The sequence below is a fragment of the Malania oleifera genome, chromosome 4, assembly GCF_029873635.1.
Source record: "Malania oleifera isolate guangnan ecotype guangnan chromosome 4, ASM2987363v1, whole genome shotgun sequence".
NCBI classification, from domain to species: Eukaryota; Viridiplantae; Streptophyta; class Magnoliopsida; order Santalales; family Ximeniaceae; genus Malania; species Malania oleifera.
This window is the reverse complement of record NC_080420.1, coordinates 109,403,659-109,418,397: the sequence shown is the minus strand read 5'-3', so window position 1 is coordinate 109,418,397 and position 14,739 is coordinate 109,403,659. Positions and strand designations below refer to the sequence as shown.

The 14,739-nt window shown below is 38.8% G+C and overlaps 1 protein-coding gene across 1 annotated transcript; it reads right to left on the bottom strand.

The window, feature by feature from the left end:
* Positions 1–11,218: 11,218 nt before the first annotated feature.
* Positions 11,219–14,164, bottom strand: LOC131153038 (pentatricopeptide repeat-containing protein At3g57430, chloroplastic). Its single transcript, XM_058105059.1, has one exon. It carries the CDS (start codon positions 14,039–14,041, stop codon positions 11,384–11,386), a length of 2,658 nt encoding a protein of 885 aa, XP_057961042.1. The 5' UTR covers positions 14,042–14,164; the 3' UTR covers positions 11,219–11,383.
* Between the last annotated feature and the right edge of the window lie 575 nt (positions 14,165–14,739).

Sequence of the window (14,739 nt, the reverse complement as noted above, 5' to 3'; positions counted from 1 at the left end):
TTTTCCTCCATTTTTTAATACATATATCTAACACTAACACTCTATGTTGTGTGATTAGGCTTTCATCTGGAATAACTTTACAATCCTTGCATATTAAACAATCTACCCTCCTAGTTAAAAAAAAAAATCTATTTGACTTCTATTTTGTCCACTTTTAAAGGTTATTAAGTGTTATTCTCTCTTCTTAAAGCAAGTATTTATTATACTAAAATCATATGACATAGCGAAGTCTAAGATCATCTCCCCAGGCTCATTTTTGTCTCCATATCCATATCCTCTATGCATCCTCTCATAATTGTTATTATCCCTTCCAACGTGTCATATCCTCCAATAAATATTTTCTCAGTCCCTGGTATGCCTTGTATAATACTATCCATATCTTCCCAAAATTGTCTCTCAAGATTTTCTGCTATGCCGACTTAAGGAGCATAAGCACTAATGATATTTATTATCTCTTGTCCTAATACCATCTTGATTTTTATAATTCTATCCCCTACTCTATTTACATCAACAACGTTATTTTTTTGGTTTTTGTCAACAATAATTCCTACTCCATTCTTATGTTTTTCTTTTCTATTGTATCAAAGTTTAAATCTTGATTAATCAATTTCTCTAACTTTCTCCCCCACCTACTTAATTTCTTAAAGGCAAATTATATTAATTCTTCTTCTGATCATTGTGTCTACAATTTCCATACTTTTACCCATAAGTGTCCCTATATTCCAAGTTGCTAATCTAATTCTAGTTTCCTGAACTAACGTCTTGACCTGCCTACGTCAAAAATGATGCAAGAACCCTCGCATATTTGACACCGTACCCGGGTGTTGACACGGCGCATCCCTTCGGGGCAACGACCTAGCCCACCTTCGCACACTTTTCGCTACACTCAGGTGGTACAAGTGCAACACGTCGCACGTAGGGGACGCCCCAACAAAATTCGGTAAGGATTCATATCATAGTGATCTAACAAATGGCTGTCAGCAACCTAACGCAACCCTCCTCCTTTACCTGGGCTTGAGACCGGCTGTGTGTGAAAAAATTAGGACATTAAGTGCATCACTGGCGGAGTGTGAAAATTTTATCAAGAAATTCATCAGTGTAAACAACAAAAACTTAATAACATACTCCATGAAATTGCTACCTATGCAAGGTAAAAATTCACCAATTCCTAAAAAGCTTGATTCCATCATAAAAAGGCCAGACCATTTGTATATAATATCATCTGGGCATCTTCGAGCTCTAATCATAAAAGAAATACCCTATCTTTTTATTTTTGTTTTAAAGGAATATCAAATGTATAAAATGATCTTCATTTAAACCCTTAAAGGGAAATAGCTAAAAGGCTCTCCTCCAAAATTTGAACACTCCCTAACATCAAACTTCCCTCCTAATTTTTTGATCGATCACAAACGTCATTTGACAAGCACAAAAAGTATTGAGGACACAAAATGGCTTAGTAAGCACCCCAATTGTCAAAAAATGCTAATTTCCTAGCGAACCCCAATTTGGTACAAATGTTCTAAAACATGATACATTTTCATTCTAGAACAATGAATCTCACAATCTTAAGTTTTAATTCAATATCTTCCATATGACATACATTTTTTTAATCATAAAAAATGGAGAGTTATTGCATTATAATTCATTTCCAATCATTATCAATCAATTTCACAAAAGAAAAAGTCCTTTAGATTTAGAAACACACCAACATCCTCTAAAAAATAAACAAGTTTCATCACACATTTTTCACCAATATATCTATGTAAGTTATACCTTAACATACAACATTTCAGAACACGTACCATACTATAATCCCATTTCACAAACTAGAACATTCTATGTCCTAGGTAACATTTGTAAGCACTAAACAGTGCCTATTACTTTTGAGTCGGACTATTCTACCCAAAAGGAAAATGTGTAAATCACAAAACATAAAGCCTAAAAACTCAAATGACAAACCAGGAGCCTAAGACTCCCAGGCGATACTTGCATACATATAAAGTGGGGTATGCACCAAAATTAACTAAAAAAATATGGGGGAAAAAAAAAAACAAAAGGCATCAAACAACTGTGCTCAAAGATGAAGAAAATGATGCTGAAACAAAGACTTCTCCAACATCCAATAAAATAAAGAAATCTCTAATCTTTCAGATGCTTTCAGATCTGCAATATTTTCGATTGATTTACAATGTTTTCAACAAATCTAGGCAAATCAAAGAGTTCGGAAAGAAAGAGAAACCTTACAATTGATAGATCTAGTCACTGGCATCAGCAAAGAGTTGGATGGAATCAATGACAGCTCCAACCATCAACTCTTCATATTGCCCCCTCTCTCTCTCTCTCTTTCCTCTCTCTCTCTCTCTCTCTCTCTCTCTCCTCTCTCTCTCTCTCTCTCTCTCTCTCTCTCTCTCTCTCCCTCACACACACACACACACACACACACTTTTTTTTTTTTTTTTTTTTGAAAAAGAGGGCAGCACCTCCTAAACTTTATTAGAAAACCCCTCACTTATGGCGGAGGAAAACTGTGGTTACAATTTTGAGACTTTAGGACAATAAAAACAAAAATCCAAGACCCTAAAACTAACTTAAGCACCATAAACCAAACCAAAAAACCAAACACCAGCAACCAAAAAAACTAAGAAACTAAACCACTAAAAGTGAATTAACACAAAACATCATGAGCGCAAAGAAGGAAAACCCAACAAGTCCAATCGAATCATTCCCCTGACTTGCTGAGGAAGATCATCTTGGCAACTATATGATTGAGAAATACCAGATTCACCCTATTTGGCAAAGAAATCTGTACTTTTATTCGCCTCCCTGTAAACATGTTCCACTTTGAACTGTATGCCTCTTAATGATAGCATAAGTTCTTCCCACAAATCCCATAAGTTCCAAACCGAGCACTTCCTAGAATTTATCCACTGAACCAACAAAGCAGAGTCACATGCAATCTCCACTTGATCAAAACCGAGATCTTTGCACAAATTAATCCCTAAAATAATCGCCTTCAATTCAGCCATGTTATTTGTTCCATAACCCAATAATGAAGAAAAAACTGCTTTAAATAAACCTTTTTCATCTCTTATCACGCCTCCACCACCACAATTCCCTGGGTTACCTCTACAGCTCCCATCCACATTCAGTTTAACCCAACCTATCCTAGGTTTACACCATCTGACTACACGAGGAAGACGAACCCCAACACTTTTTACTTGATTATCCAAAGCATGAAGGACTGCAATATCCGTGCAAGAAACAGGTGCACATTTATTTAAATTGTCTGAAATGGATCTCAGCCAATATTTAATATCAAGTCACACAGTTCTCACCGAATCATGAATTGATTCCATCCTGGCTCTACATCGACGAGTCCAGAGTCTCCAAATGATGAGACTAAGTATAAGACCTACCAAAATGCCTAACTGTGAGGTCCGTCTTGCACAACTAAACCAGACATTAACTCTGCCTTTCCAAGTACTTGTTGTTATACAACTAACACCCAACGCCACTACTGCTTTTTTCCATACCTCTTGAGCAAAAGATCCGGTGCAAAACACATGGTCTAGAGATTCAATCTTGGCATTTGAACAGCAATCACATCAAGAGGCCATCTGGACACCTACTTCTTTAATACGAGTATCAACCGGAAGACAAGCGAACCAAGACTTCCACATACAAATTGACACCCTTTTTGGCAACATAGGATGCCAGATCCATTTTGCAACTGAGAATTCCTCTTTATGCTCCCTTATAATTTCCCAAGCACTTGCCGTGGTGAATTTTCCATCTATTGAAGGTTCCCATATTACTGTATCAGGACCCTCCTTACAAGAAATAGTAGAGTTCATTACTTCCTCATCCTGATCTTCACCCAACAGTTCCACTAATAAATCAACATTCCACCCATCTCTATCCCAACAATCTCGAGTTCGAAGCTTATGGTTACTGATTTCTTGAACCTTAGCACAAAGGGGTCCGGAAGCTAACCAACGATCAAACCAGAAAGAAGTCGACCCTTCTTTAATTCGAACATGGACATGCTCTAAAACTTCGGGAATCACACGAACAATCGACCTCCAAAATTTGGTTCCTTTCTCTAGTTTCATTTCTCTCAAGTGGTGTTTCTTATACAAATACTTGACTTTAAAGAATTGAGTCCACAGATTATCCATAGTTAACAATCTCCACACAAACTTCAAATGCAATGATTTTTTTACCTCCTCCAAATCCCTAACACCCAAACCACCCTCACAAATAGGCTTACAAATATTAGACCAGGAACACCAATTCCTTTTGCTTTTATCATTTACTCCACTCCAAAAAAATTTTGATAACATATAATTTATCTTTTTGAAGACATTAGTAGGAATGTCCAATACCGCTAATTGATGAACCGCCATTGATGATAATACATGCTTAATTAAAATTAGACGGCCCCCTTGAGATAAAAGCTTAAATTTCCAACCCGCTATTTTTTTCCTCAATTTATCAATTAGGGGCTCTAAAATACGGGCTGTAAGCCGACTTGATACCAAAGGAACACCTAAATATGTAGCAGGAAAACCTCCTTCCGCAAAGCCAGTTGTCCTTAACAGAGATCTCTTTCAAGCAAAAGTAATTCTCTTTGACAAAAAAATACTTGAATTTTCTTTATTTATCAATTGACCAGACCAATCCTCATACTTCTTCAAAGTCTTAATAAGAATTCGAATGGAACTTCTCTTGCCATTAGCAAAAATAAGAATGTCATCCGCATAGAGAAGGTGAGATACCAAAGGTGCCCCACGAGGATGATAGTAAGCCCCTATCTTATTTTCCATAAAATTTTTATTTAGAAGTCGAGAGAGAACTTCCTGTAAAATAATAAAAAGATAAGGAGATAAAGGATCTCCTTGGGGAAGCCCTCGAGAAGGTTTAAAGAACTTTTTATAAGTGCCATTCATCATAATGGAGAACCAAGGAGAGGAAACACATTCCGCCACTAAACCACAGAATCTTCGAGAGAAACCAAAGCTTTCTAGAACCAAGTTTAAAAAATCCCAATTGACTCTATCATATGCCTTAGCCATGTCCACTTTGATCATTACATTTCCACCATTAGACTTCTTATGCAGAGAATGAACCATTTCTTGAGCCAAAGAAATATTTTCAAATATACTTCTACCAGGAATGAAAGCTCCCTGTTCCGGAGAAATCAAAGTAGACAATAAACCTGTCATCCTTGCAACAATAGTTTTTGAAAAATTTTTGTAGATAACACTACAAAGACTAATAGGCCTAAACTTGTCAAAACTCTGAGGATTCTGAACTTTTGGGATTAGAACAATGTAAGATGCAGAATAAAATCTAGGAAGAGGGGAACCAGCAAAAAAACTCTGGCTGCATCGATCACGTCTTCTTTTACAATATCCCAGCAATCTTGGAAAAAAGTAGAGCCAAAACCATCCGGACCTGCGCTACTATTTCTCGGGATAGAAAGAATAGCATCCCTTATCTCCACCTCAGACGGTTCACGACACAGATCAATATTCTCCTCTTCAGAAACCATAGGAGATATTATATCAACAAGGTTAGCTGTTCGATTGTGTCCTACACCTGTTAAGAACGTTTGAAAATACCTTACTGCACCCTTATGAACAGCTTCCATAGAATCCAAGATAAGTGAGGGCTATTAAGGACTGAAACCCTAGCTCTCGTGACGACTACGGCGGGACTCCCAGCCCTCGTGACGACGGCGACTCAGTGTCATTCGGGGTTTTGCAGAGGAGACTCAGACGGCGGTCTGTGTTGTCTTTCGGGATTTGCAGAGGAAAAGCTCTCGCGACGACGGTGTTGAGTTTCGGGAAGTGAGGGATCCGTTTCGGGGATTTGCAAAGGCGAATCAAAAGGCGGTCTGTGGCATTTCAGGGACTTGCAGAGGAGAGTTTCTCGCGATGAAGGGGCGAGACGACGGCGAGTTTGGGAACTCTGGATCTCGCGACGAAGGCGGCGGGATCCCCAGCCCTCGCGACGACGGTGACTTAGTGCTGTTCGGAGTTTCGCAGAGGAGATTTAGAGGGTGATCTGTGCCGTTTTCTGGATTTGCAGACTGCCTCTCTCCCGCTCCACATCCTCAGCCTCCTCTTATTTTTTGAGCGTTTCACTAGAGAGAAGAGTCACCAGCTGCAACCACGGTCGCCCACTTCGTCACCTGCCGGGTTTCCTGGACTTTGAATTCGGCAAGCCATTCTTCTACCGGTACTCTGAAACATCCTTAATCAGGTATGTTTCTCTTCAATTTTCGTTGAAGGAAGACATCTACAGTCTAGGATTCAATGGTGGCTCCTGCTGGCCCTTTGGGGGATCCTCCACCAGTGGGGTCTCTTTCAAAAGGTGGTTCAGGAACTTTGTCGTATGCCCATGTAGTTTCAGGTTCTCATGCTGTTAAACCGTTGTCTTCCTCTTTCAAACTTGCCATGAGATACCCAGTTGATGTTGATGGAGATATTGGTTTTATATTCTCGGAGGCTGAGATGAACAAAGTGGCGGAAGATTTTAGGTTTGCACTGGTTTTGAAATTTTTACGATCTAGACCATCCATTGATGTTATCCGTTTGAATATCATAAAGTCGTGGGGCCTTTCAGAGATCCCTTCTGTTAGTTTCATGGATGATTTTCACGTGCTGGTTCAGATGAAGAATGAACGAGATTTTCTTCATGGATGGTCTCGTGAAGGAAGGATTTTGGCTAAATTTCTGTTTCGTCTTTTTCGATGGACAAAGGACTTCAACCTAAAGTAGGAACCATCCTTGGCCCCTCAATGGTTATTTCTCCCTGGTCTTCCAATGCACATGTACAGACTTGATTGCTTACAAATTCTAGTCACAAGGTTTGGTCGATACTTGGGAACTGACAATGCTACGCTTAATCGAACTAGGGCTACAGGTGCGAGAATGTGCGTGGAGGTGGATTTATTGGCAGATCAAGTAGATGTTTTCCCGATTGTTGTTTCTCCAAATCAGAAAATTTGGTAGGAAGTGAGATACGAAAAGCAAGGTTTTTATTGTGAGAAATGTCATAGACAGGGGCATTCAAAGGTGGCATGCCGAGGGGGTGAAAGGAAACAAAAAAATGGGGATGGAGGTAAGGATACGGAATATGGTAGACAAGTAAATCGACAAGAAGTTTGGCATGTGAAGAAATTGGATTAAGGGAAGGAAGTTCAGAGAGAATTGATAGGTCCATGCATTATCGAAGAAACTGTAGAGGGGGCTCAGGCTTAAGAGGGTGCAACGACATCACAAATTTTGCCAATGGTTGAGACAGTATCGCAACGTGAGATGGAAGAGGGGGAGTTTGTTCCTGAAGATTCGAGGCCTGAAATGGAGACTTTGCAGCAAAATATAAGTCAGTATGAGATTGTGCAGAAGGAGGAGAGTGTTGAACCAGTCTTAGGTGCTCCTGACGCTGATATTCTGATAGTGGAAGATTGCATAGTAGTGCGTGATCAGTTGATGAGGTCTAATAATATGATTACAGAAATTTTGGAACAAGAGTGTACCTTCATAGCCAGGTGTGTCCCACATAATTGTGAATCGGATGGGGAGGTGGAGACAAATAATTTAGAAAAACTCCCTTTGGAAAAAGGCTTTTGTTCGGATGATGATTTACATGTTCCGATTGTTAAGTTGAAGGATATTAATGGGCAAAGTGAGAAGAAGTCTCAACGGGTTATTACCCGTCCAAAGAAACTTGATTTATGATTAGTACAATTCTAGTGTGGAACGTGCGGGGTTTAGGCACATCGAAAAATCATTTACATAAGTTAATAAGGAATTTTTCGCCTTCTATTTTGGTTCTTTCAGAGTCATTTTCTGATGAAAGTCTGATGTCACAATGGGCTGATTTTCTAAATTTTCTGAATTTTTGTGCTAATGCTTCAGTGGGGGGTAAAATTTGGATATTTTGGGAAGAGGAAGTGCACTTTGAGTTACAACATATGTTTGATCAAGCTATTTCGGGTATTTTTGGTTCTGTGGACCAGATTTTCTTGACTTCTTTTGTTTATGCTAAATGTCGTCAAACAGATCGCCGAGAACTTTGGAATGATTTGGAGTTTGTAAAGAGGGATGATTTCCCTTGGTTAGTGGCGGGAGATTTTAATATTATCCATTCAGATTTGGAACGTATTGGTGGTCATATGAGGCCGTTATCGGCTATGGAGGAATTTAACAATTGCTTGGACAATTGTGGTCTTATGGATTTGGTTGGTACTGGCAACAACATGTCTTGGTGTAATGGTCACAGTGGTAATTCTCGGAGTTGGGCAAAATTGGATAGGGGGCTCTATAATTCGAATCTTCTTCAAGTTTTTCCAAATATTTATTTTGAGTATGGAAAGAGGAAGACTTTAGATCATAACCCATTGATTATTCGATTTCATAGAAATCTGCATCGGTATGGTCCTTCTCCCTTCAGGTATCAGAATATGTGGAGCACGCACCAGTCTTTTAAGTCTTGCGTGGAGGAAGCCTGGAGGGAGGAGTCTCATGGTTCGGGTTTAGTTAAACTTGCTGGTAAATTGAAACATACGAAAGTTGCAATTCGAAACTGGAATAAACAGGTTTTTGGACATGTACAATAGAACATTAAAAAATTGGAGGAAAGTATGGAGGCTCTAGAGGCTCAACTTCAGGAAGGGTATTCTCTTGAATTGGAGGAAGATTTTTTCCTTACTAAACTCGAGCTGGAAGCATAGGAAAAGAGGGAGGAGATTCGTATTTCTCAGCTAGCAAAAAAGAAATGGTTGGAGGCAAGGGATAACAATACAAAGTTCTTTCATGCTTTTGTGAACTCTCTCACACACACACACACATATGCGCGCACACAAAAATAGTGCAGTGGTGCAAATTTTTTATGGGTCGGAGCTTTGGGTAAATATCCAATTTCTGTCATTTAACTAGAGAAATTACATCCCCCCCCCCTCTCCAAATGACTATATTCTCTCCTTCCAATTTTTTTTTTTTTCATTATTTGCAGTACTAAATTAGGGAAAATGGATCAAATATTTTTCAAAATACTATTCGCACCCCCCAACAACCAAATTCAGCCAGGTGTCTATTGAATTTCTTCTTATCCCTCCTCCTAATGGGTTCTTTCCCCAATTCTTTATCTTCATTAAACCATTCTTTGTGTTCAAATGTAAACATGCACCTTTGTAAGTGTAACTTCTTTCACAATAAAAGATAACAAACTAGTGACTTGACATTTTTCTCTTGATGTTAGCCTTTTTCTCTTGATGCTTTTAAATTCCCAATGTGTGATGATGATGGTATATTTCATTATTTTTTTGTAACAACAAGATGCCCTCCTAAGAAGAGAGTGAAATACAGCCAAAAATTATAGAAACGATTACAAAGGCACTTCCTGCCAATCCCTAACAAGATCAACCAACAGGAAACCCCTAAAAAACCAAAAAGACTGGACTCACACAGAAGCTAAAATGATAGCCCTATCCCACAATAATATTGGTGAGTTATGTGACCATTTAAGGTTCTTGCATTTCTTTCCACCCATAACATCCACAAAATAGCATACACAGCTCTATACCAAAGCACGCACTTACCAAAACCTCGGTAACTCATGGGTAAAAATTCTCCCACGGCCCGAGGAGGCACCTAGGCTTCATCAAAGCAAGAAAAAAGGCATTCCAAAGGTGGGTAGCAACCATACAATGAAGGAAAAGGTGAGGACCTGTTTCAACACATCACACACATATTAGGCATGAGAGTCATATAAGGCCTTTTGATTTGAAGTGAATTATGCGTGTTAATCCTGTTCAAAGTCACTGTCCAAACCAAAATTCATATCTTGAACGGGACTCTAGCCTTCCAAACGATGTGGCTCCAAGGAAACAAGCTGGGTGTGGGAGATTTGAGAAGGTGAAGATAAAGCATTTTGACGAATCACCTTCCCACACTCTCGTTATCTCTCCTAGAGGGAACTATTAAAACTTGATATACATTGTAGGTCCACAACCTAACAGCTTAAGCTTTTGGGTAAAGTGCAATCCAACATGGTATCACAGCTGTTTATCAAGAGGTACTGGGTTTTAGTCTTGTCGCCCACATTTACTGTGTTATTGTTTAAAAAATTATTGTGTTCCCTATTATGGGTGCTATTTATCGTGTGTTTATCTCTCCATGTGCTGTCAGGCTGCATGTGCAGGGGAGTGTTAAAACTTGATATACATTTTTGGCCCACAACCTAACAGCTTAAGCTTTTAGGTAAAGTGGTAATCCAATAGGAACAAAATGATTCAATCTGCTAAGTAAAATGGTCAGTTCGACAATGACACAATTGTACAATATTTATTTAATTTCCTATAACAATTGTTTTTATTTATGAGTTCTAGTGGTATTTTCGCAATTTCAAAATTTTGGAGTTCATTTTGGTCAAATTAGCTTTGGGATTTTTTGTGATATTAAGGGGGTAATTTGTGATGGGATTTATCTTCAGTAGGTCTTTAGAAGTAAGTCGATTTAAGAGAGGGTTATAAGCGAAATGGGAATTGGCTTCTCTTGGAAGCCTTAGGGTTGGTATAAATAGGAGCTTTCAGCAGGATTTCTTTGGCATTCATCTTTTGAGAAGATTTCTCTCCAGAGTTCAGCTCCCAACCAGCTAGGGTTTGAAGATTTGAAGGCTTGGATATTGAGGATTTGAACTTAAAATGCCTATCAATCTCTCAATTGCTACTAAAGGCGCAAGAGACTAGCAAAAAACCGCTGTTACAGTTCTGAAATAGTGACATCAAAACAAGTACTAATTTGAGGATTAACTTGCTGTTGTACCTAAAAATTGTCGTTCTTTCTTCTGTGCTTAGAAACAGCAGTAACCTCTTTATTACTTTGAGGATTAAGTAGTTATTTGAATGAAGAAATGTTTCTAAAACACTATTTTGAATTCTCAGCCTTCATTGGTGAATTTTTTCTACTATTCTACATCAGTTTGGATCAGACAATCTCTCTTTCATTGAGATTCCTAAATATGTGGAAATCCCATGAATGATCCCACTTCAGACAAAAGAAAGGAGCTGATAGGTGCATTATTGAGGAAGGATAGTTTGTACAAGGAACCAATCACACCAACAAACACTCTCTCATATCGGAGGGAAGAGCTAGTGGCCACCTATAGCTTCCTTCGTCCTACATACCCTAAAAGGTATCAAGAATACTTTTTATTTAAATAAATTATATGAATTGGTTCTTTTCTGTTTTGTATTAATATAATGTTTACCTAGGGAGAAATACGATGGCAGTACAATACCCTTATGGTCAGTGTTTAAAATTTGGACCAACTTGAGGAGATACTTAATTTGGGGTGTCTAGGAAATTCCATTTCACCAGTAATCCCCACAGGAACAAGTTCCCTCCCTGAAATGATGAAACCTCCTTACATCTCTTACAATAATTTCCCTATCAACAATCTTGGAGATGAACTTGGTAGCAACATGGCAGTCATTGCAAACTCTAAGGTTCTTAGCAACTCGAATGGTAGTGCCCGGGGGGGAGTTGAGGATACCAAATGCTATTGCCAACTTTTCGCTATGGACACATAGTAGACTCTCTTTTTCCTCCTCACCAACATTGTGCAGGACACAAGAGGTATCAGGGATATATCCCTCCTTTCTCATCCTCTTTGACAATGTCTGGAGGAAGCCATGGAGCTGCTTAGTTTGAGGATGTGATGAATCACCAGCCACAAATCTATGAACCTGGTCACCAAACTCAATCCAACTACAACCTGGTTCCTTGCGTACTCCCATTTTCTTCATGTTATTCCGGACCTCCATTGCCTTGCCCCAAAGACCCATAGAAGAGTAAATATTTGAAAGTAAAACATAGTGGCTTGCCACATTTGGCTCCAACTGAAGGAGGTGCTGTGCTGCAATTTGTCCGAGTTCTATATTTTGGTGAATCCGACAAGCACCAAGCAAGCTACTCCAGGCACCTACTTTTTCAAAATCAGGAGGCATGGTATTGATGAGCTGATATGCATCCTCCAGTTGACCTGCTCGACCAAGTAAGTCCACAATGCAAGCATAGTGATCATGTGTAGGTTCAATCCCATGGTCCTCCTTCATTCTATAAAACAAATTTAAGCCTTCATGTACCATTCCAGAGTGACTACATGCTGCAAAGACTGAAATAAATGTTACTTCATTAGGCCTCACTTTTCCACTCCCATCTCCATCAGCCACCATACTCCCAAAGAGTTCCAAGGCTTCCGGGCCTTTACCATGCACCCCATATGCCATGATGAGAGCATTCCACGTGATCAAATTTTTGTTGGGCATTTCATTAAACAATGTTCTACATAGGTTCAAGCAACCACATTTCGAATACATGTCAACTAATGCACTTCCCACTGCAACATCAGATGCCAAGGCATGTCTAATGGCATAAGCATGAATCTCTTTTCCCTTAGCTAGTGCTACCAAGGTAGCACAACTAGGAAGGATTGATATAAGTGTTATTGAACTTGGTTTACAAGGAACTCTCTTTTCATCCTCATAATCACCACTTTTCATGTTCTTTGCCTTTTCTATTCTTTGCATCTCATGCAGCAAATTAAGTGCAACATCATGTTGACCACAATTAACATAAGCAGTGATCATAGTGTTCCAAGACACTACGTCTCTAGCCTCCATGCTATCAAATATACTCTTTGAAACTTCAATCTTTCCCATCTTAGAGTACATATCCATGATTGCATTTTGAACAAATACATCCTTCTCAAAACCTAATTTCACAACATACCCATGAATACCTTCTCTGTCAAAGAATTTTTCACACTGCACACAAGCTGGCAAAACATGTGTCATTGTGGTTGCACTCGGGAAAAGCCCTTCAACCTTTATCATTTCAAAGAAAAGCAGCAAAGCACTCTGATCAAACTCATTCTGTGCATAACCAGCAATCATAGCATTCCATAGACCTAGTTTCCGGTCTATGACATTGTTGAAAACTCGATGGCCGCTTTCAACTTGCCGGCAATTGCAATACATGTCTACTAAAGCACTACCCACAAAAGAATTCTCAATCAATTCATCATTTCTCAAGGCGTAGGCGTGAATTTCCTTCCCAATATCTAACAACTCTAAATTAGAGCAGGCAGGGAGAACACTTGAAATGGTGACCCCATCAGGCCTCAATCCTTCATCAACCATAAGGCGCAGGAAAAGCAGTGCCTCATAAAAGCGATTATTTTGTGAAAATAAGCTTATCATGGTGTTCCACGAAACTTTATCATGGTTTGCAAAAAGCTCAAATACAGCTTTAGATTCGTCAATTTTCCCAAGTTTGGCATACATAGCCATTAAAGCATTGTTTGTGAACGTTTTGTCGTCTCCAATTCTTAAACAGTGCCCATGAACTTGCTTCCCAAGCTGCAAACCATCACGCTTCCCTATGTTGGAACATGCGAGTGCTACACTCACCAAACTAAAAGAACTAGGCTCTATATTCTCCAATCGCATTAACCGAAACGCCTCCAACGCAAGTTCCCACTCCTCAAAGCGGCACAGCGAAGCAATCAACGAGTTCCAAGACACCTGATCCTTCTCGGTAATTCTTTCAAACACCTTGCAGACGTCACCCAAATCTCCACATTTTCCATACATGTTAACAAGGGTATTACCCACGGTCAGCGAGGACGCACTGCATCCGAGTTTCACAGCTGCGGCATGGACCTGCTTGCCGGCGTTCAAGTCTTGAAGGTCGGCGATGGCCTTCAGAACGGCCGGAAAAGCAAAATTGTCCGGTTGAATGCCAACGGAAGTCATTTGAATGTAAGTGCAAATGGCTTCGCGGAAAAGATTGGAGCGAATTTGGGAGCGAAGGGATTCGACCCATGAGGCGGTGCGGCGAGATTCAGATTGAGGACTGTGCGTTTGAACGATTGGTTCTTGCGTTCGAGGGGAAATCGGTGACACAGTGAGTGGGCGTGGAGGGAGGTGCAGGGAAGGAGAAGAGAGAGGCTGAGCGAAGGAGGACATTTACTGGTAGTCACGACAGTCAATGGTTAGTGGAGTAGTTCAAAGCTCAAACCAACTCAAATTGTTCACGGGTCAAACTCGTCCTTAAAATTGTGAATGGAATATTTTTGCTCAATGCTTCAAGCGGCCAGCAGTTGAGGGAATGGCGCGGGTATTTTATCTCACTTGTCAGAGTTGTGAAAATATTGAAATATGTTTTATTTATTTTATTATATATTTAATTAATAATTTTTTATAAAAATTATATTATTATAAGTGTTAGATATTTTTATAATTTTTTAGTTATTTTTATTTTTTATATATTTTAAAAAAAGTTGAATTTTTTTTTTTTTATGTAGATGTTAATTGGTTGATTCAAAATGACTAAACCGAATAGGTTAGTTAATTTATGAATCAAGTAGGTCTTTGAGTCATTTAGTTAGTTTTCAAAATATTATGTTAATCAATTTTTTTATTTTTATTTATTAAACATGTTTTAAAATATCATTTTATTATGATAAAAATTATTTATATATTTACATACTTAACAGTTAACTAACTATCAACTAATTGAAAATTCATTTTATCAATAAAATTAAACTCAGGGCATTCTTTGGTAATTTTTGAAAACATAGAGTAGAGTACTATTTTAAGAAAATTCATGGGGTATTGTTGGATTTTACTCAAAAAAAATAAAGGAAAAACAAAGCATTTTATAA

Bases quoted from the DNA above. Each gene is read 5' to 3' on its own strand.
- LOC131153038 (XM_058105059.1), bottom strand. From the start codon at position 14,041: ATGTCCTCCTTCGCTCAGCCTCTCTCTTCTCCTTCCCTGCACCTCCCT.